Source organism: Pleurodeles waltl, chromosome 7, assembly GCF_031143425.1.
Source record: "Pleurodeles waltl isolate 20211129_DDA chromosome 7, aPleWal1.hap1.20221129, whole genome shotgun sequence".
NCBI classification, from domain to species: Eukaryota; Metazoa; Chordata; class Amphibia; order Caudata; family Salamandridae; genus Pleurodeles; species Pleurodeles waltl.
This window is the reverse complement of record NC_090446.1, coordinates 709,228,500-709,252,329: the sequence shown is the minus strand read 5'-3', so window position 1 is coordinate 709,252,329 and position 23,830 is coordinate 709,228,500. Positions and strand designations below refer to the sequence as shown.

The 23,830-nt window shown below is 41.2% G+C and overlaps 1 protein-coding gene across 7 annotated transcripts in view; it reads left to right on the top strand.

Moving 5' to 3' along the window:
• P4HA2 (prolyl 4-hydroxylase subunit alpha 2) overlaps nt 1-23,830 on the top strand; it is a 229,491-nt gene that overhangs the window by 179,961 nt on the left and 25,700 nt on the right. For 4 of the 7 annotated variants that reach the window (XM_069244740.1, XM_069244741.1, XM_069244743.1 and 1 more), the window contains 3 exons: nt 13,599-13,698; nt 15,652-15,705; nt 20,929-20,994. In XM_069244740.1, coding sequence (XP_069100841.1) covers nt 13,599-13,698; nt 15,652-15,705; nt 20,929-20,994 — 220 coding nt within the window. Of the gene's footprint in view, nt 1-13,598; nt 13,699-15,651; nt 15,706-20,806; nt 21,248-23,830 lie in introns of all 7 variants that reach the window. The other 3 variants (XR_011205596.1, XM_069244745.1, XM_069244746.1) reach the window with 3 other exon arrangements.

Sequence of the window (23,830 nt, the reverse complement as noted above, 5' to 3'; positions counted from 1 at the left end):
ATGATTGACATTATGACATTGATTACAGAAATTGTGCTGAATCATAATTTGCAAAATGAGTCTATGCTTAATATGACATAGAGGATGGGATATAAGGAGATATGGTCTACAGGGAGAGATGGCATGATTGGAAAGAAAGTTGAATAATATGATAGCAAACAGTGTGACATGCAGCAAACAATGTGAATAGCGCCATCATGGTAAAATCACCCACATCATCATCATTAGTGCCACTCAGTCCTCTAACAAAGCGTTGATTCTCTCTAGAAAGCAACCCATTTTTGGTATAAATCTACATTTAACTTGCTTCCCCTACCAGACATTATGATGCAATTCTAGATAATGTTACATCAAAACCTTGCCTGTTTTATCAATTCTTCTGTAATCTAGTGTAGGTAGAAAGTCTAGTATGTCACATAAATATTGATTTAAGTTTGCCCTTATAATAATTCTTTTTGGAATATCCACTACAGAGTAAATAGCAGAACTTTAATATTTGACAGATCTCATAAGAATCAAAAGAATTTCAATTGAAGTACTTTGTGTATGACACTGAAGATGACCGGTTACATTTTCCACTTTCCATATTTCGTCCACAAGCTTGACTCAACTTTTTGTCGTATTGTGCCAGGACTCGTTAAAAGTTCCAAAACAAAAAAAATTATACTATTTATGCCCACTGTGCCATCACAACAAAGATGCCACAACACCTCATTTGTTTCTTGTACTTGATAAAAGAAAAACATAATTGTATCCGCACCTTTGTTTTCCTCTGTTGTAATCAGTGTATTGTTTTGGGTCATCTTTTTGTGTGTCTTTCATGGTTTTCCCTGCTGCTGACTGCACCATCCAGAATCCTAAGTGAAAGGTTTTATTTGTGGTTAAAGATCTCCCACCTGTTTGAAGTTTTAAAGCCTTTGCCAGTAGAGCTCCTTTGAGTTGCTGGCATTATGTTCTTTGAATTCACCTTTCTTGTTTATTTCAAACTAGAAATTACTAAGTTGCAAGCGCTAGTTTTAGGTACTTTTCTCGCTGTTTAATTAAACTACTTTAGCACAATTCCTGTAACTATAGCAGTTTGCTGGTCCTGCGAACTTCATAAGATCTGAATAAGAGAGGCGTGCCTGCAAACTATTGATGGTACAGGAGAAAGCAGTTCTCCTGCCCTGAGAGTGAGTGCAAACAGTCTATTCAAATGCAGGTAGTGCTTGAAGGCAATTGTACTTCCCAGCTGAGTGAGAGCATGGCAGCATTCAATTTGCTTAGTGACAGATCGCAGGGATGAAGACTATATGGATGAGCATGATTCAAGAATACTGCTCTCTTCACTCCCTCCATCTTCCCCCTCAAATAACCCCAACCTGAAAAAGTACTATATCACAAGTTATTTAGTGAAAATCACAGTTCTCTCCAACCCCAACAAAGTGTAATACAGTAGGAATCTGTTACCTTTGATTTCCCTCCCACTGTAACTTCCTCATAGCAAATGCACACAATGGCAGGTTGGCCCCCGATCCCACCGATCTCCCTCACTCCTCACCACCCATCCACCAGTTCATGCTGCCCAGGGGCTCATCTGTGAAATACAAGGTGCCTTTTTATCTCTGCCTTTGCCCACAGGAGGTCACCAGGGCAACCTGGGCATTACACTGATTTCAGTCACTCTGCTAGGGCAGACAGGTGCCACCGGTCTGGGCCTGGACACTGCCCTTCAACACAGTGCATTGTCAGAAAAAACTCTTGGTCAAGCTTAGGCTATGTAACATTCAGGATCCTATCCCCCCTTTGGAGGTCTGCGTCCTTTCATTTGTTGCTCTCCATCGCTATCAGAATTTCTAGACACTGATCTCAAGCTGTGAATAAGGTCTATTGTCTGTTCCCAGTGATACCAGTGCTTAATTTGTGCTTGTTGTTTCCGGTGCTGAGCACCTGCACTTATTTTTGAGGGCTGGGGCTTATTCTTCTGCCTCAAGCATGTGCTGCGACCAAAAGACACATATGGGAAAGACAGAGGAAGGGAAAAATGAAAAAGCGTCACAAGGGAGGAAGTAGAAATCTGCAGGAGTGAGCTGAAGGGTCAGGGAGTGGCTTTATATGGATTAAAGAGGCCCGAGATGTCTTGAGGATTACAGCACCAGCCACGTGTTTAAGAGGAGGGCTTTGGGCACCGGAACCTTTTTATTTACAAATTAAGCACTGAGTGATACTTAATTTTTCCTTCCTGCACGTGGTCGGTCGAAGGTTTAAAGTAATTTTGTAGAATCACTGCAAACAAATCTTGAAGATCTGATACTTCACACTGTCGATTGCAGGGTCCCCTTTCTTAAGGACGGCAATGGTGATCAGGGCTTTGAGTCTGTATCTGTGAACCCTTGTGAGCACATCAGGAGGTGGTTTCCCTGCGCCCTCCAGTTGCTCCGTCTAACTGTGTGTGGGAGCAAGAGGTCTTTGAAGAATGACCAAACATATCCCTGCACCCAGACATTTGTTATTGACATTTGGGGGACCCAAATTCTGACATTATGCCAGGATCTGTTTTCTAGATCTTCCAGATGTCCCTGGAGTGGGACATTTTGCTTTTGTAGTAGGAGTTCCTGTTTCAGATGCTCAAGCTCTTGCATCCTTGCATTCCTCAAGCTAGAAAATTTACTCTCCTAGATCCCCGCATCTTTCTTAACATCTGACAGTTGTTGGATCATGTCTGCACACAGGATTCCCAAATCTTCACACAGGCAGCAAATAAGTATTGACGTGTGACAAGAACCTCTTTCTGGTTGTCAATTTTAAGAATCACACTGGTCGGTGCCTTGTTTAGCTTTCTGAGACTTGTCATCTTCCTCATTTTCCCACATGTCTTTGAGACGGCACCACTGGCGCACTGCTGGGGTTTGGTCCACTTCCCTCACTGTCCAAGCTGGGCCATCAAGGTGTGCAGCTCTTCCAGGTATCTGCTTGGAGTAGTGTGGGGCAGCCATTACCTTTTCCCACACTGCCGGCCCACACTCCAGTGTTTGTGCAGAATCAAGCCCACGCAATCCAGTGTGCCAGTGGGGACTCTGGACCACAAGTTTGGCATTTTATAGAGAGGGGGCACCTCTCTTACACCAACTTGTGTCATTTTACAGCCTTTGTGTGGGCTACAGAAACACGATGCCACTCATTTCATGTCACCCTGTTGGGGGAAGGGGCATTTATGTTTGAGTCTTGCATTGGGCACCCACTGGGAGCCAGCAATCGGGACTGATAATGCCCAACCTGCTCTTCAGCTGCACCTGGTGTCCTCACACCAGCTTAACAAGTTTTCCCTTTAATATCAGTCTGTCTTGTGAAGTGGGAGGACCCAACGCCGCCATTGCTAGGCCTCCTTTTTAGGTCTCGCCCAGGCAGCGCATGCGCTGTATCTTCGAGACATGCTGTGGTCTAGTCTCTGGGCTCCGAGCATGCCCACTGTTTATCATTTGTTCTTTTCTTTGCCCTTCTGAAAATCTTGGCTTTTCATTGGTGTATTGGCTGTATTTGTCCCTCCTTTTGGTGTCCGGTTCCCTCCCATGGCTATTGGACTTATTACATGTATTCCTCCTCTCCTGTCTATTTAGGTTAGTTTTGGCATACTATTTTATTTCTTCTGCTCATTGTGGCATGGGAAGGCTCTCCATACGCTCAGTTGTTCCCCCTGCCTTTCCATTTTGAGTGTGAGTTAAAACAGGCCTGTAAATCTTGTCACAGTGCTGCTTTCATGTTTCACCATCACGTGCCATTTATTTGATCAGCATGGAGCCCCAAAGCTACTCCTGAGTGACGTAGGGCTCAGACCTGTGGTGATTTTGTCTTTCTGCATTCCTTCACGGGCACAAGCAGGGACCACTGAGGATGCTCCTGTATCTGCACACACAGTCCCCGCTGGGGCACAGGCAGGCATCCTCTTCAGTGTGCTTTGTTGGTGGGAAAACCCGTGTGCTGAGGCATTTCCCAGAGATCAGCACGTCTCTTAGACTCACACTGCACAGATGGCAAGCACTAAGTCCTCCAAGCCACCTCCTGCTCTGACATCAGCACTGCATCGGAGAGAAGGTATTTCCCTGATGTGAGCGAAAGGGGAGTGCAGTCCTCCTCTCAGCTGCTTGGTTTTTTTGCCAGCGACTGAGATTATGTCATCCCTTCGCTGCAATGCAACCTGCCCTTCCCGCTATCTGAAAAATGTCATTAATGAGACAATGTAGCTCCTGGCTGTCTAGTGTATTGATGTCTGCGGCGCCTTCTGTGCCGATACAGCTTCACAGCCATCCGTCTGTATCTGCTCCCCGAAGTGCAGCTCTACTGTGAATAGCAACCGTTTCTGATTAAATGAAAAAAAGTGGGCATATCCAAGCAGCCTCAACCACATTTCCTCCTGCACCTCCTCCCATGCTGTGAACACTTCTTTGGCTTCTTGGCGCTTTACCTTCTCGTAGACAGACACTTAACCTGCAGTTATGGGTTTACACGGAGGAGGGTTTCGGCGGTGGATGGGTGGGAGGGTTGGGAATCCTCCGACATTCCCCTGAGGAGGCTAAGTGTTGGTTTTCACTGTGATGTTGTTTAGGAGAGTCCATACTGCCCTTCTGCCATGTGAGTTAGACTGGGTGAGACTTTATTTCCACCTAAACCGTGCCCTTAATGACATTGTTGACATAAGTGGGTGATGGATTCCATGCCCTTCAAACGAACTAGGTGGGTGCATATCGGTGTCCTCCGAGGGCCTGAATAAATGTGCCCTGGCAAATTGTGATACTTGGGCAATCAACTGTTTGCAGCAAGTGGTGATATGTTTATCACACTGATAAATACTGGCAATAAAGTAGGTAGCCCTCTGTTAAAATTTTGGAAAAGCTGCCTTAATTTATAGGGGGGAAAAGGCACATTCTTTAGCGTCACTTACCAATTTTGTTGTTAAAATCACCAAAATCCGCATGTTATTCCCCATTCAAGAGAAAATACCCAGACTAGATGCTATTTATTGCATCAAATAAATTCTGAACCGAGTGCGTTAAGTAACATCTATCTCTCTTAGCAGTTGTACCTTAGGCCCAGGGTTTGATTTTTGCTGCATTGCTGTTTCTAGTCTGGTGTGTACCATGCCTGATCCAGATTCAAAATGGAAAACAAGCTATCCTGGGTTCTGGTTTTCCTGGCCTCCCTGCGTGGGACATCTTAAGGATCTTGGGGCCCTTGGCCAAATTAATTTTGTGGGCCCCTGTTTGGAACAGCTTTGAATTTATGATCCAGTTTCAGCACTTCCATGCCCTCTATGGCGAAATAGAAACAGACACCTTGTTATCATTTCACAAGTACTTAAGAATAACTGTGATTTGGGGAGCAGGTGTTGACTTGGTTCAACCCCAGCATTTAAGCAATATGTGGGCACTGTTATATTGACAGATTGTCTGTATGAGTACAGTAATAACTATTTAAATAGTGCTTACTGTTCTATTTTTAATGTAATTCTTTCATAGCGGTATTCAACCGAAAGTAGGGCGTCAGAGCACTTTACATCACACACATATATACATTATACAGAGAGAATACACGATACAAGTGTGTAATTCAACATATAGGAAACCTTACATAAGATGATGAAGGTTACATGGTGTAGTAGTCACATGTCAACCACCCTGGCAGGCATTCTATTGTAAATAATAAGAACTCATGCCTTGTAGTTTGCTTCCACCTCTTTGATGCTGGTATGCAGCTCACTGTACTTACGTTCGTAAGTGGAAAAAATGGACCTTGGTGTCACAAGCAGTAATCCTGTTACCTAGCTACATCAAAGGTGGAAGTGGGAGGGATAGGTGAGGCATAACATACCCATATTTCCTTAATTTAACAAAAACAGTTCCCTTACTTTTTGTTAAGAGACTACTCTCCTAGGGCGGTTAATCCCGGCAATTTAAATGCCTCAGCTGAAATGGAATGGAGGGAGGAAATCTCCTGAGTTAATTTACAAATGTAAAGGCTGCCTGAGAGCCCGTATAGCCTTTAATTGATGAAGTCACTAGAAGCTTTGTGATGACAGAGTATTCTTTATGAGAGATTATATAAGAGTATTGCCAGCTGAGCTGTGGAGTATGTGATTTTAATGAACACTTAAAACTATTGCACTAGTAACAGTCTGGTTGTGTTTTACTAAAATCTGTATTGTAAAAGCACTTTTTTCTCAAGCCTAAATCTTTCTGGACATTTTTTGGCAACCCATCATACTCTGTGTGTCACATATTCACAGTGCTGTTTTCACAGGCTAGGACCTTGTAGCACTAAAAATACAGAAGTCACTCATCACTTTTTCCTACTTCACCAACCAGGATTGAATTCTGTGACTGTTGTTACACCCATAGACATCTGCAGTAATCACATTAACCACCAGAGTTATCTTGCTATTATTATTATCCCATAAAAATTGCTGGGCATGCAAAGATCTCTGCAGCAGGTGCCTTAACCGCATAAGATTTTTGTAAATGCACCATCTTTGGGACCAATAAAATCATCTAGAATAGATTTATTGTCACATTTTTCCTTGTTGCTGATTTCCTTGCAGCCGTTTAAAAAAAATAAGAGCTGCCAGACTCCACTTTACCTGACTTCACCCTTTCTGCTGCTTCAACCTAACCCCCATATTATGGGTCCTTGTAGGATTGTTTTCCATGTTTAGGACTCACTGACACCCAACTTCTGCCTCTCCTGCATGCCTCATGTATAATTCTTCAAGCCCCCTCAGGTGCAGTAATGGAGGGGTGGGGCAGCACCATCAGCTATTTCCCAGTCAGAATTGAAAAAGCCAGTGCCACTTGACCTCTGTGTGAATCCGGCTAATGCCACCCTTCCACAGGGGGTTGGAAAATGGCTTGTGAAGGAGAGAGATAGAGGTGAGGCACAAAGGAGTTGGCTGGAGGAATTCCCATTGAACTGTAGCGAAGGGTAGGATAGAGAATCAAAGAGGGAGATATGTGTTGATAAGTGGGAGGTAGCGGAGCTCAGGGAGTGAGAGCAGAATAAAAAGTGAGAGAAGATGGAAGAGAGAGAGACAGAGAGATGGAGGAGGGTGAAAGCACTTGATCAATGTGAGAGAAGTGGAGTTGGAAAGGCTCAGAGGAGGAAGTGAGAGAAAAAGGGGCAGAGAGCGAGAGATGAAAGAGGGAGAAAGATGAGGCAGGTGACAAGATGGAGAGAAAATGAGAGTGAGAGAAAATTCAAATACCAAATTTAACCGGTTCGACTCCTGTTATGGCTCTTAGCTCCAAGCTGAATCCTTTGGTCGGCCCTTCTCAAGAATTCTCTAGCTCCACGTCACTCTTCTATACGCCACTAACTTCCTACCATGCTGTACAGCAGGAGCATGGCTAAATCGCTTTGGCAAAGCCAATAACTATTGCATATGTGTGAGACCTATTGGCTTTGATGCTTATTCATGATATTTTCCCCTGGACCACAGGGGCCATGTCTGCTTCTGAGCCCGGACAGGAGAACCTTCTCCATGCTGACCAGAGTAACGTTGCAAGATTAAAGATTGATCCTGATCACAATTTAGGCCCCTAGTTTATTCGCGCTTCAATCTGGGAAGTGCCATTGACTGTTGGGCATCCCTAGCTTCTTCCCTAGCCTGGGGCCATGCAGTACTCACGTAAACCACTGATGCTGCCCGTCATTTTGAAGTGTGCTGCTAATGGCATTCAGGACAGGCCTGCTGTTGTCAAAGCCTTAGCTGGGGCCCAGTGGGGCCTTCCCCCTCTTCCAAATCTCAGTGGACGGGTGTTTGCTACTAACCAGGGCCTGCATCCTCCAGGGGATTGCAAAGTTATGTGATGCAGCTCTGGCCTACAGAGTTCAGTGTCATACTAAGGTGCCAGGTGGGACAGAAGTTCCCAACGTTCTTTCTTAACGCTACTACAAATGCCTATATAATCATCTATAGTCCTTTGTAAGGCATAATTGATTGGCCAGATTTCACTGCTGCCAACCAGGGCCCACATCTACCTGGAGATGTGCCAAGTTCCCAGATGTACCTTATTAGGGTGCCAGCTTGGGCAGACCCCCACAGCATTCTTTAATGTTACTACAAATGCTGATGTAACCATCTGTTTTCTTTTTTAAGATATAATTAATTGGCCAGATTTCACTTCTTAAAAAGCCTTGTATCTTAGCAACCAGACCATGAAGGCTTCTATGGCACACTTTTATTGTTTGAAGTGTTGCACCGTAAAAGGCTTTCTTCTCTAGATGGCATTCATACTTATGCACTCAATGTCAACCCAGACTGTCTTTTGGCATAGTATAACTCTGGATGAGATCCTTAACACTTAATTTACTCCAGCCCCAGTTCTGTATAAGTCGGGGTTTGGAATGTTTTGTCTTGATTGTCTGAATCCTTTGTTCAATATTGTAGGCCTCATTTCTGTTTTTCAACCGTCCTGTTTTGCTGTCTTCTTTTAGGACTCCGTACTTTACTACTGCTAACCAATGTTAAGGTTCTTGTGCTCTTTCCTTAAGTCATGGTAGAATTGGCTTACACCTAATTGGCACATTTAATTTAATGTATGTCCCTAGTAAAGTGCCTGTAAATTAAATGCTACTTTGGGCCTGCAGCACTGTTTGTGCCTCCCACTTAAGTAGCCCTTTAAACATGCCTCAGACCTGCCATTGCAGCCTGTGTGTGCAGTTTTAAACTGCCATTTCGACCTGACAAAATACACCTTTTTCACTACTGTGAGGTCCACGTAGGATAACATCGGAGTTACCTTTTTACTTTTAAAAACCTATAACTGCCACTTGGGAACAGGTAGACAGCTCATGTTTGGTATCTAAATAATTGTAATTGAAAGCCCTCTTAAATGGAAAAGTCAGACTCTTAATCAGATGTCTGAAAATGCCACTTTAAGAAAGTTGCCAATCTCTTGTCCTAACCATTTAGTGTCTGCAGCCTGATTCTGGGTCACATGACTAGGTATAGCTGGTAGACTGTGTTTCTGTATTGCTCCCAGACAGTGAGACAAAGTGAAGATAGATGTTGGCAGAATGGGCCACTCTGAGTTAACGAGGCGGAGAGTTGTCACCTTCCACATTCTCACATTAAAAAGGCTGAACATGAGTAACTGAACACTCTCACAAAGGGTTTGACACTGGCCTATTGTGACACCAGACAAGCAGGGGTCAGGAGAGGGAGGAAGGGGGTGCCTGAAGCTTCAGAGGGTGGGAACCTCTAGAAGCTTCTTCCTCTTCGAATTGGGCAGCAGGTATGAATATTGGACCCTTAGGCCCAACTCTTCAGTACACTTCTGGACATGTGGACCCTGCCCGGAAAAAGGGCTGCTGTGCTGCTGAAAGGACTGGCACTCTGCAGGACTGCTTCTCTAAAGGACTGTTGCTCTGCTGTGCTAACCTGCTGCCCTCCTGTCTGGATGAGAGTGACTGGGCCTGCATCATTTGAACCAAGGACCCTAGAGTGACTCCAAGTGCTAGTTGACTGGCCTCCTGAATAGAGCCTCAGGACAGAAGGGTCCCACAACCTTGAACCCAGTACCTGAATTTCGCCATCTGTGAGTCCTACCCTGGCAAGTGTTGCCACCTCATTCCTGGACCTTTGGAAGTGGGCCTGCTGCTGCTCTGCCAGACCATCTGTGTTTTTTGGCAGAACTGATGCATTTCCTCTGCTTCAAGGCACTATCCAGAGGACAACTGATGAATCACCTCTGCTGCACAGATTTCCCCAATGCAAGGACTTCGCATCACTGCCCTTAGCTGCCCAGGAAACACCACTGCATGATGCATCCTCGATCAGGTCTTCACATAGCGAGCCCCTCGTCAGCGGTTTCCTCAACAATGACACCAGACCTCCTATTGTAGCTGTGCAACTCCTGGAAATCACCACTGTACAATGCATCCTCGTTGCGGAACTCCACAATGCCCAGCAACCAGGATTTAAGGTACTGTTGTTGATCAGGCCTAACTGGTGCCATGGAGTCAGCCTGCGCGCCATCCTGGTCAGTCTGAACTTGTGACTTAGTCCTCGTCTTGCGTGACCAGATCATCACCGTTGACGCTTGGTGCTTTTTGGCGCTATTCTTACTTACATCTAAAATTACATATCTCTGTTTCTACTGACTGGATGTTTGTCCTTTTATTTTCTTTATTAAAATTGAATGTATTTTTATTTGGGGTTTGATTGTGACTTCACCTTGACAAGGATTGTGGCTAGCGCTTGTGGAGTGTATCACCCCCGTCAACGGGTAACCCAGTTTCTTACAACTCCATGGTGTGGAGGAATAGGAACTTTTTGAATGCATTTCCTATCCCCAAGTAAGCTATCAACACCTCTCTCTAATTATTGCACTAATTCCCACCACCCACCTCATTATTAAACAAAAGCCTCATCTCTGCAGTTTGGATGGATTTGTAGAACATTGTTTGTCACAGTCTACTGCTGTTGTAGAAGATGTCTTTTTTATCATATTAGTAATACTGACTATGCAAATAATATATGGTGCATTCACTAAGGGAATATTTACAGAAGATGTCAGGATTCATGTTGTTCACTGCTAAAATTCATGATGCACCTGCATGCCATAAGAATTCATAGTATCAATTGAAAATTGGTTCCTTAAAATTCATGTTGGACTAGTGCTGATTTGAGGGTGCAGGTCACAAACTAAGCACACCCCACAATAAAGTAAAACTGAAAACTAATGAAAGTATAACATAAGGATTTTAATTAGGGTAAAGTAAAATTACAAAATCGCTTAAATCGAAAGGTGGTGCTCCTGGTGCAGACATAGTGAAAGGGAAGAAGTGACAGAGTGATGGGTGTGCAAATACAAAATGCAGTAGTCGAAAGTACAGTTCTTATACTCCAAGATATCAACTGATGTAGATTAGTATTATGTCCAAAATGTGTTTATTGTTGAGCAAATAAAAAGTTGACTGGTCTTCATCAAGACAATATAACAGGTGGCAGCATTTAAGGCACACTAATGCCAGGGATAAGGTACTAACTCTTTGCAATGAATGCCCCATCCTTTAATGATTCTTAGGATACAAATGTAATTAAATTGTCTTAGGACTCATCAGGGAGATAAGACTACTGGTTTTGGGTGGCAGAACCACCGTGTTTGGGGGACTGAGTTAATCCCACACTATCTGGTAGCTGTCAGCCTAACCCTTTTGGCTAGCTAGCAGCACCTCACGTAAACCTAAAAGTAAGGGAGATTTGTGGCAGCCTGATGCTTGATACTGTGACTCCTCCGGGAAGCCGTGTTTGGCTGATCCTGCCATTTTATCTCAGTACAAGTGCATTTCACACCCTCAAAGTCAGACAAAAAATGCAGGACAGTTTTCAAAACATTTATTGAAAGGGCTGCAATTTATGATAAAATATATGAGCTGTGAATATTATGAAGATGAAATTTAGGACAATCTGGATTGTTACCATGAGTGAAAAGGGAATAAACAACCCCAGCATATTGGAATAAACATGTGCTAAAGAATTCCTACCCACACTTCTAGAATCTATGCAAGAGCTTGGCAGTGTTAGCCCTTTTCTCTGCCTGTACTTAGTCCATGGAAGGAACACCCACCCACATACCTAAAAAGCAGCGGTCTGCCCGCCGTCTCCTCGGTTCGTTGTAGAGACACAGCTGAGGGCAGCAATTTGGCAATGAAATGGCATACAGCAGAGGATGGATCCCCTGGCTGGAATGACTTCTCTAACCTTCTTTGGCCTGTGTGATGTTTTTATAATAAAACGTGTTGGTGTTCTGCGAAACAGGCCTGACTTGATCATCTTTATAAGTGTCAAAGCTAACAACGCACTCTTGTGGTGGCAGTACTAGATAAATGATCATGTACCACTTTGGGCAACCTAGGTCAGAGGTACACTGTGAAATGTTGTGCACTTAAAGCAGTAACAACACTTTCACAGAATAGCAACTGATTAGAAACATAAAACATCCCAGCTAAAAGCCAGTTATGCTAAATTGAATTAAGATGAATAAATGAATATAGACGAGTAACTGGGTAAAAGTGCACAGGCCTAAGCTAAAATGCATGTGCCCTCACAAGGTTCTAAAATGAACCCACAACAAAATTGTCAGAAAGGAGCTAAACCAAGTGATAAGGAGAAAAGGCTAAAAGCAGTGCAAACCAAACTTACAAACAGAGTGTCTCTTCAGACCACCTGGAAAGCCCTGATGTTCGTTCAGGCAGCCATATTTAAATCTGGGAAAAGGCACTCAGGAGGCAGGTGCCCTGGCAATGTAAGAGTGACAGGACCCTGAATCAGGGGTCAAATTTCGGTGAAGAGAAAAAACATCTCTGACTGATTTAATATTTGAAAAAGAGAAATTCGAAAAATCATTGTTTGAAAAACGCTAGTCCTCCTAATAAGGAAGGATTACAGTTGACAGGGAAGACAGACTTGAATTCGTCAGTGCTTAAAATGCATTTCCCATAAAGACACCAATGGAGACCTTAAAAACGTAGCGCAAGGTGAAAAAAGTGCAAAAAGTTACATATAATATTATGTACAAGTGTTCAAGACACAGGGTGGGGAGGTAAAGAATACCTTTTAAAGTGATTCACAAACTCAGCGTACTGTGAAGGAGACTAAAAATCTCAGAATAACTTGACATATTTACAGATGAAACAACCAATTGGGTACCAGTAACCAATATGTCCTACTGACAACGGTTGTGCATTGTAAAAACAACCTTGCAAATAACGGAAAACAGTAATTGTGGCAAAGGTTGGCACAATTGAAGATGTTATGTGTTCAGTAATGTGACCAGTCGACCCCATTCCTCTGCCAAATTTACTGAGATAATTCTATTCGGCCTGCAAGGAAATAACACTGGCAAGGTGTCCATTTTACAAAAGTTTTATCTTTAATATCACCAAATGCCTGTTTGAGAATGTAGTATTTTATTTGCGTATCAATGAATTCCACTGTCTGAGTTTACCCTTTGACAGTATAACTCAGGGACAAGACTGTTTTGTTCATATTGTTTATTTCTTTAATGTAGTCAAGTTATAGGTGGGAATGCATTTCAGTTTGCCTGATAATATTGAGTGATGGTTTTGACTAATTATCTTCAATATTTCTCTTTCAGTCAGACGTTTTTCACATGATTTTATCCGTCTACCGTTTTATTCTTTATTTTTCGCTAGTGTTCATACTGGAATTGTTTGTTTTGTTTACTTGCATGTACTATACCACCGTTCGTGTTACCATAACAGTTTGTGTGTCAAGTGCTTCGATCTCGTATTTTCACATCAGTATGTATTATTTTATTACATGTTGAACATTTATTTTTCTGTAGAATATTTGCAGACCTAATGCCAATATTTCCTCTGCAGTGGCATAGATGTAGAACACATCATTGTAAAACTGAAAAATGATTGACAAGACGTGAACTGCAGCTAGTTACACTGACAATGCAGTCTTTTTGCAGGTCTCTAATCTCGCAAGGGCATATCTCTTTTTAAATGACTTAATGGGAGATGTTGCATCTAATGTGAAGTGACAAACGTGATGCTTTTCTGTAGTTGTTGTACATCTTTTTATCTTTTCTGTCCAGTGCCTGGTTGGAAGAATATGATGACCCTGTCATTTCTCGAGTGAATCGACGAATGCAAGCTATTACAGGATTGACAGCCAAGACAGCCGAATTACTTCAGGTAGTTAAATTATTCATCTTAAAGGTTTTGATTAAAATATGTTAGAGGCTATATCACCTGAGCAATATCAGTCCTACGTGCACATATAGGTTTAATAAAATTATGCATTGAGGAAAAACTATTATAATTAACACTTTGGCAGACAGTTTCACAACACATTTTTCATGCGCCGCCATGTCCGGTCCCAAGCCTATCTGCGAAAGGAGGAGAGTTATGCATGGGCCTAAGTACATCAGCATCTAAAAAAAATCATAGCTACAGTACCAAAAGACACCCTGACCTTGGGGAGAGAGTAATGTCCTTCACTGAGAACTGGGACACACTGTGGTAAAAGCCAGAGATCCCTGGAAGCCTCAAAGCCGATCCACAGTTTTCAATCAGCACAATCACCATCGGGATATGGAACGCGAGTCAGATTCACAACACCTTTTCCATGTACAAGTGTAATGTATGTGTGGAAAAGGTGAGGACTGTGTACGTAAAATCTAAATTCACAGTGTTATTATGTGCAGATATTTACATTCTCTGTCATTTGTGACTGCAGCGAATCTGCAGAATGTGCAGATGTTTCTACAGTTTTAAGAAACGTTGATAGGAAAAGTAGATGTGCTCATGACACCTGGTGAAGACACTCAGGGTGGGTTTTCTTAAGGAATTGCAATACTTTACTGACACTTTTCTGCACTTCTAAACAGAAACCTAAATTGATCAGGCAGAAGTGATGCAGTAATTGTGAGAAACTGTCTACAGTATGCAGTTTTTGCAAGTAGAGGGAAAGAAACGTTCAGATTGAATATCATATTTTTTCACATTTTTAAAGAAATGACATGTCAAAGTATCCCTGTTCCTCCTTATTTTCTGCCATATGCATAATCTACAGGTATAGGGGTAGGGTGGAAAGGTATACACAAGGATTAACTACAAAAATAATCCCTTTTCCATAGTGAACTCATGGGTGACATAGGTGGTTGTGTGTGTCACTTGGGAAATGGGTGGAAATCTGTGTATGCTTATGTGAATTTCTGACATTATCATGAAACTAGGAGTGGGTATTTCACATGTAAAGAAACTTAAGCATGGCAGGCGTAATTGCAAATCACATTGCCAACCTTCGCAATTTAGTTATTTGTGGAGTAGTATGAGGAATTTAAAGGGCAACTTGACGTGAGAATATTTTTGTGAGTATTGCATGGGCCTTCATTGTGAGCTTTGGCTTCTTGTGCCATCAGTGACAATAAATACTTCTCATTTTGCCTTGACACCTAGAATGTTTTTTATCCTCCAGTATCTTCTGTGGCTAGAGCTTTGACAGCAACGCACAGGTGGCATAGGCTTTTAAAATAGTACCTACTAGTTTCATAACTATTGTGGTCACCATCTCTGCTTTACTTTGGGTGTTACTTTATCTTTCTTCAGTTCCTTCAGTGATGTTTGCTTCTCTGCTTCCCTTCATGCTGTGTTCGGATTCTGTAACAAATAGCTGTTCCTTTCATTCACTGCGTTTAAGCCCTCGCCTATTAATCCTCAAAGCCCAGCCCTCTTTACATGCTTACTCTTCAGTACACTGATAATCATTCCTTCTCTCCCCATTGGTGCAGGCATTGAACACTGTGCTTTTGCCGTAGATACAGTATTACGTTTGTTTGTGACCTGCTTCGCGTTAACTTTGTCTCAGTAAAGCACACATCCTTTTCATAGGAGTTTTGTGTGTTGAGTTTAGTGTATATTTGCATCGCATTTGCGGCATAATTCATATTTAGAGATCATATGTCAGTGTTTGCGGGATTATTTACTGAAGTTTTTTTTTTTTTTTTGGTGTGGAACCAACTTGACTTTTAATCCAGGACAGATGTCCTGGCTTAGATACGTTTTATTAAAGCTGATACAGTGTGATGACATTGTTAAAAGTTTTTGATCAGTATGAAAACATGTTTTGTATTTTTTTTTTTCTAGGTTGCAAACTACGGCATGGGAGGTCAATACGAGCCACATTTCGACTTTTCCAGGGTAAGAATAATTCCAAAATGAGGACTGTTGATTTCCAAAACGTCTATCCAAATGTATGATTAACAATGGCAAGTAACTCTGCATCAATTCATTGTCTCTGGTAGTATAAATTATCTGCTGTCAAGCAATAATAAAGACATACACGTGGATGGTATCATACAGCACGTGTGCTATCTGTGATAGCTGTCAGAAGTAGTATTCATGCTATTCATGTGCCCAGATTTCACTGTGAGAGCTTGTCCCAGTTTCAATTGATAAGGTCCAAATAGCAGCCAAGAAGCTGCCTTCACCAGGCTCTTCACTATTGCATCGTTCTTAAGTGTGTACTTGCCACCTCCAGTACCTTTTGTCCACAACATTGGCTTAGTTTCAAATGTATGCTGATGGCATATAGTCCACCTCTAACTGTAAAATGGGTATTGGAGCTGTGTCAGCATCACTCGGCCGAAGGCTTGTTCACTATTAAATGCTCGAGAACATGTTATACTATACTGAATTCTGCATGTTAGAAAACACCAAAGGAGTGTTACGTCTTTCAGGTGACCACAAAGCTAGAAGGTTTCTATCTTTGGTGCAGAAAATGAGGTATATAGGCTAAAATTTTGCCTGACTTTTACTTCTAACTGCAAATAACATCTTTTTTAAGAGCACTTCCTGATGAAGAAGAAGCTCCTCAGGCTGCTGTTGCCCATCCACTGGACTAATTAGAACACTGGTGCTATCTCATCTTCACTACTAATATGTTAATTCACCCGGGGAGCCCCTAGAAAGGAATTTTCAAAATGCCCAAGGATCAATGAGAATGCTGCCAGGATTTGTGGACCTGGGAAAGACGGATCACATAGCACTCGCCTTTAAAGCACTCTAGTGGCTCCTCATGAAGTGACGTGCGTTCAAATTCTTGTGTGCTTTCTGCAAAAATGTGTAGACATAGGCTCGAATACCTCCAAAGAATATTCCCTCTGCTGCATTCCCACCAATGACTCCCAAATTAAGTGGTGCACCATAACAATGTCTTGACAGTTGCGCAATAAAGGTGATGGATTGATTTAATGCTTGACAGCCTGTACTCGGGCACAAGTTTAAGATGAAGTTCAACCTAAAATATGCCCATAGTGACAAAAGAACAGCAAAGCAAATTTGTGTGCTTTGCCTTGTCAGTATAGCTTGTAATTATCAAGCTCTATAGTTCCTGTTACTAAACATAACCTTACGAGGAATGATCCTGTAGGTCTTGGACCCATTCATACTTTACCAAAAGATTTGTAATGATGATTACTCACCTCCTCACTTGTACCTAATCAAGTAAATATTCACAGTCACACTAATCAGTAAACATAACATCTCCTTCCCTTCTTGTACATGTGCATAAATTGACCCCTGAACAGCATAACTTGAAAAAAAAAGTAGAAAAATTGAAAGTGTATTGTGTATACGCCCACAAAATCTGTGTATGTATGACCTGTTGGTCATTGCTTAACAATATGCACTATAGCTTTAAAATGTGTGTTGTGGTCAGGTACCACATGTTCCTAGGGAAAGACAGTATTAACGTGATGGCAGAAGCATGGCAATAGAGGAAAACGAAAGTCTGCTTTTCTTCTTGGCCTACAGAGTAAGATGGAAGTACCAATTCCCAGAACCTTATGCAATTAGAACCATAATGGTTATTTGGTCTGAAACCTAAAGATGCTCCTCTGGAGGTAAGCAAATAGATCTAAAAATGAACATAGACCCAGAAGTGCAGATCACAGGAGCGAGAGAGCCCACAAGAGAGAGAACATTTTACAGGCTGTGAGAATTAGAGAGAAACTTTGGTGTCTTACAAACTGATCCCACCTATGTACATGTCACACCAACAACCGAATTCAAAAGAAAAAACACTTGCAGCATTGTGTCTGATGGGTGTGAAGGCAGGAGTGTTATTCTCAACAAAGGTACTGAATAACAGAAGAAAAACAATGTACATTTTGAGATACCCGTGATGCTAAATAGATTGTTTAACCACGAGAGACACTAAGGTGAATTGATGCCCTGGACAGAGTGTATCCAGGTACAGTAACAAAGTATATCCTAGCAGTACAAATAATTCTGAACAGGGGAATGTTGGAGTTGGCTAGAGAAAGATTGTTTTACAAGGGAAATGTTGAAAACACATTTCACTAATGGGCTTAGTCTTTGTAAAATATTTCTAATTTGGGCCTCTTTATAGTTTCTGAGGGAATCCCAATTCGGGCACATTCAAGAGTTTATGCCTGAATCATGATTACATATTTTCCAATTTGTGCAGGGAAAAAACGAAGCATTCAGAGATTTGCATTACCTCCATTCCGAGGTCTGAAAATCAAAATGATACACTGATACTGTACCAAGCAGATACCACACTCAAGAATATTGGTGTTTCCCGGGGGTAGTATTACCGCAAACAAATTCCTATGAGATTTGTAACAACCTTATCTGTGTTTTCACCTTACACCAACATCCCCTTCCACCCCAATTCTAGAAATATTGACCACCACAATAAAGTTGTCAACTTGAAAGTAACTAACATACATATTTGATTAGTTTAGCAGATTTATAACATCTATGCAGTTATCGAATACGTTATAACCTCCTTAACAACCTTAACAACTCACTCCATTTTTTTCAGTCCCTTTGCCTTTTAGGATTTGAATCCTCAGTCAAAAAGATTTTGTGTGAGGAAGCCCAGAACATTTTACACATTTTCACAATTTGCCATTGAAATATTAAAACACTGAAGTCTAACAGGAAACAGCACAAGGGTTTCTGATGTGAGATTATGCCTTTACCATGTTACACTTGATTTCCATTTGTTTATTTGTTCAGCATTAGGAAACATTCCTTCACTGCCACAACTCCACTGGCTGTGCCTTGTTACAGATGCTGTTGCTTTTTTAAGCTTTTGTTCGGTTGTATGATGCAGCACCAGGCCTTTTCACCTGGGACAATGCCATGAAATGCATTGACATTTGGACACCCTAGCCTAAATGATCATGCATGTTTGCAGCACATTAGCCGTAATGTTGCGTTGGTGCACTGGTTTTTATACTTAAGATATCCGATTTCAGTTTCTGAACATTGGACTTCTGGTTATGGTATGTATTTGTATTTACATCGAAATATTTATTGAAAATTGTCACTAAAGACAATTTTCTAAATCAGATCCTAAGGTGGATCTCTGCTGTTGGAATATATTCAGGGGGCATGGTTTCAATATTTCTCCTGTAACTGCTCATTCTGCCTGCGAAACAATTGACCTGATATTCATTTTTTTGATGGTTACAAAGAATTACAATGTTTAATGTTTGGTTGGCAGTACGTTCCTCTCTTTGATTGCATATACCACCTGAAAGGATCTGAATCAGAAAGAAAGCCACTCTATAAAAGATGCATTCTGTAATGCATTTCAAACTGCACTTCTGTCCTTGGTTCTCCAGAGATTTGCCTTGTGTTTCTTTGGACGTGGATGTACATGTTTTTAAGTGAAGAATTTGTTGGTGGAATGCTTTCATCTAAAAGACAAGGGCTTTATTTTGAAACCTGGTGAGGTCTAACAATAAGAGCATTTTGAAGAAGAGCCCTGCGTTTGTATTAAACTAAAATCATTGTGACTGTTAATAGAATTACGTTTTACTATGTCTAACCTATGCGGGTCTTTAATATTTTAACGTGATAAATGTACTTATTAATTGCTTGATTATATTACAGCCCCATCCTGCTTTTTCACTATATGTTCTTTTGTGTAGAGGGCACTGAAATCCAAAGATGGGTTGAAACCATCTCCGTAGTTCTACCGGAGTACCTTGCTTGGACCTCCCTTCCTAGCTTGGTCATCATGTCTTTCCTTGTTTGTTCCCTGTTATTTAGTAAGAGCACATCTTCTGGCTGAAGTCCTTTCTTCCTGTGATGACTTAAAACTGTAGAAATATCCCTCGCTAGTGGTCACTGGTTCCTCCCATCATCAGGTTAAGTTATTATGATACTGTTATCATAATACTTCTTAAAGCAGCAGATCATCACAGCTAGTTATCTTTTTGGGGTGTGAGGGGCTTAATTTAGATGACTAGATCAAAGATAAAATTCATGAATGTGGGAAGTGAAAGAATCTTACAATACCTCAAATACTTTTAAGGCAAACCAAAGTGTCCAGCAGAAAAAGTTAAGCACAGATGTAGTCTGTCAACAGTCAGTCCATTAACATGAGTCATCTTTCCTTTTGGACGTATTAATTAGTATTACTTTCTTTCATAATGTTTACTGCTCAGGCTCCGATTACCAAGCAAGGTCATTCTCTCTTGCTCTTTGTGGATTACTGTTTCACATTTTCTCTTTCTCAGCAGTCAAAGTTCCTTCTTCTCACCTGCTCCCTTATACACATTTTCTTACAATAATATCGGGTAATTAATTGCCCAGTATTCCTGTTGTGAATTGCAATATGATCAGGTGAACATAACTGGAGAATTTTAAAAAAGCAAATGAAAAGTTGGCTTTGAAATCATAAGTTATTTAAAAATGTCGCTGTAGGATGCTGAGCATATTCTGGGATTTTCTTCACTTTTACTGGTGCACTTTTGTTCAAGCAGAACAGGAAGGCTACCTTGTCCTGAATTATTGCATTGAGGGACTTAAGAGTAATATTTTGACATTTAAGTGGACTACATTGGCCCATACTTAAAAAAAGGAAATTACTTCATTTCCTGCCAAGATGAACTGCTGCCTTAAGATGGAACTTTACTCTTTTTGAAAAACCCCGGCAGTATGCTGGCATGTTGATGTACAGTCTGCTTCTCCCTTTAATTGATGTCTGCATACTAGAAACCCTATAGTATTTGCCAGCTGCTATTGCCTAGCAACAGGGCATGATCCCTGCACGTATTTGCCTGCTTGCCTTGGTTTAAAGGTGTACTCTCATATATTTTGCACCACCTAAACTTCTAATCTGCCTTTTGTTTGTTTAAAATTTAAGGGCCCTATTTTTGTGTCCGTGCAGTAAAAAAATAAAACAAAAAAAGATCGGCCAAGATGTGTAATGCTGATTGAATCCTCTTCGAATTCAGGTTAAAGTTGTTGTCTATTACAGCGTCCCTCTGACCAGAACCTCAAAACGGATGGGAATAGGCTAGCAACTTATCTTAACTATGTAAGTACCTTGTGTCCTTGACTCTGTTCTTCAGTCTGTCATTCTTACATTTGATTTTATAGAAAGAGGAACCTGATGCTTTCAAGCGTTTAGGGACTGGAAATCGTGTGGCTACTTTTTTAAACTACGTAAGTATTTTCCAGTGAGGGTGAGAAGATTAAATAACATCCCTGCAACTCATACTCCCTGAGCCTTGTGGAGGATATAGGATGCTGCTCTGCCTTCCTTGTTTTTCTGTTGACAGCTTCGAATGCCTGTCGTAAGCCAGTTTATTTGAGGACTTGAAACAATGGGAATAGATTCCTGGGAAATACGAGGTGGAGTGGAAAGAGGAGTGATTGGTACAACATACAGACAATGTTGTATACCATCCCGAATGCTGTGAGTATGTTTTGCAATACTTTGGGTGGGGAGTCTGGCTTTTAATTGTAAGAAAATTGAGAGGATAGGAGTCTGTATTCTCCACATGGTGAATGGGATTTTCATAACCCTAATTTTATAAAGAAACAATGCCTTCTTTATAGCTCTGTTCATTGTGTGAACATAGATATTGCACATTTGCTTATGCTTTTATCTTTCTGCTTGGCCAATTTCATTTGAACATTTGGAAATCGTTTTACTTTGGCCTAATGTTTCTTCTTTTTTTTTACCCTACTTTGCTTTACATTCTCCTACCAGTTAATGTGGATCTATGATTTGTCTGAGATGTTTGTTGAAAACAAAGACAGTCTGATGGATATTAACTTGCACTTTTATCCCTATTTAATCCGTTCCCTAGTGCAATCCAAGCCAGAACTTTGTGGTGTCCTTTTCTTTAGCCCTTTTTAGCTTTTCTTTTTCTGCTATTCCTGGCAGAGTCTTGCTCAGCTCTGGTGGCCATCATGAAAGTCAGGACCAAGCAGGATTCATATGGTGACTTGATCTCTCGATAAAGGAAGATTTCTAAATTGAGACTGAGAAATTGGGATTTCTTAGGACAGTATAAATATGCACATGTCTGATGTTTGTATCAATTGTCCTAGTTTTGAACTCAAAGATGTACATTTCACACCCTAAGAGTGACTCCAGCTGAATATGTTTTATTGCCAAATGACAATGGCTACTCACAAAAACCTGTGTTGGCAGAGGTAGTTTCTGTCCTGTAGTAAGTGGAACACTATCGCTGAGTATTCAGACCAAATATTTATGCCATTTCCTTCCTGAAGATGCACTGTTGTATTCCCTCCACAAAACAGAAGAAAAACGCCCTGCATTATAGTACCTAAAAGTGCACATGGAAACCTATCAGAAGTGCATAGGCCTGCACTAGGAGTAAACGGATATTAAAAATGGTTGTCATCTTTGCCCTGTCATGCACACGGAAAACAGAAGGCCCAAGGCCACTGCTACAGATAGATCCTTTAGTAGCAACCAGAGTTGTGATGGTGAAGTTCGAAACTAAATGGGTTTCAGCGTGGAAAGCAGAACTGAGCAATACACAGTCAAAGTGCCGTATTTCACTTTTCGAAATTGAAACAAAAGGATTTCCACTAATCTGGGGGTCAATGTTGTTGAGTCAGTGACAGTATTTAAAACAAATGATTTCTCAACCGTTTCGAGTATTGACAAAAGAGACTGTTAAAGAACTGGTTTATCATGACCCAACATGTCATAGTTTATTACAGGACAGAGCACACCAATGAGCTGGACAACGTCAACCCTGAGCCACCATAGGAGAAAGGGGCTACTTTTAGGGTCGCCTCCTCTCCAGTCAAGTTACTTGTTGCACATTGATGGATCCAAAAAGAGCAGCTCAAACCAATGATAAGGCATTTCAAAAGCTGTAGAAACCAACACGTTTTTGTAAAGCAGACAACCCCAGCAGTAAACGTTACCAGTAGATTTGATATAATCTGCAAATGCCATTTTCGTGATGCATAGAGGTGTAGGAATTGTGAGAACGGTGACATTAAGACCTAATGCAAAACATAAGCAGACCTAACAGGTTGCATAATACATCCGGGGATACTGATATTCATAAGAAAGTCAGATGTGCTGCATAGCTACTAAACTTCTTTGAGGCAATTCAGCTTTGCTGTTGGCATTGTTATATAGGGGTACATGGGAAAATATTAAACAGTCTGGTGCCATTCATACTAGATGACAAAGCGGAGGTAGTAGCCAGTCACTACAGTACTTCCATGGTAAATGGAGAGTTTATTAGCTTTTTGTAAACTTAAATGGCTACACTCTGCTCACTATTTCGACATAAGAAAACAGTATTTAATATTCTTTTGGGTGCTTAGCAGCTGTTCACCAAGCTTCACCCATGGATATATTGAATCCAGTGTAACCAGGCGAAAGCGTGTTTTTGCACTAGAGATGCTGTACCCCATGTACCACATACACTGCAGCATCAAACAAGGTGAGTTTGCAGTTAGCATTTAGATGTTGACTTGAAACTAAGGCTTTTTTACTACGTTTAAAAAAAAGATTTATAGAGGCCTCAAACTAATTCACTTAATCAAGCAAGTGCTTTGATATCACTCTCTTGGTATACGAGATTTAGAAACGCAGAAAAAAACTAATCCTATGTCTTGTCTAATCTGTGGCCTGTCTACTAGGAGCGTTAAGAGTAGCAACACAGATTTAGTTCCTGACTCGTATTACTGACATCACAATGAGGGGCTGTTGTTGATGCATCTTTAGCAGTCCCAAACAGGCTCCTTTTGAAGAGCTACATGTACTTTGTGTTGACTAGTCATTGTAACTATGTTTCATTGTTAACAGAGGAGAATACTCACAATTTTCAGTTCTGTGACAGGAAATATTTAAAAAGTTTATGAATATTTTTAATGGAAAAGAGGATTTTAGACTAATTTTAATGCAGTCATTCATAGAATATATTGCCACTCCAGTCAGCGGCACAGAAGAAAGTGGAGGTCAATAAAATTTGTTGAACAAATATTAGGAACATATTACTCC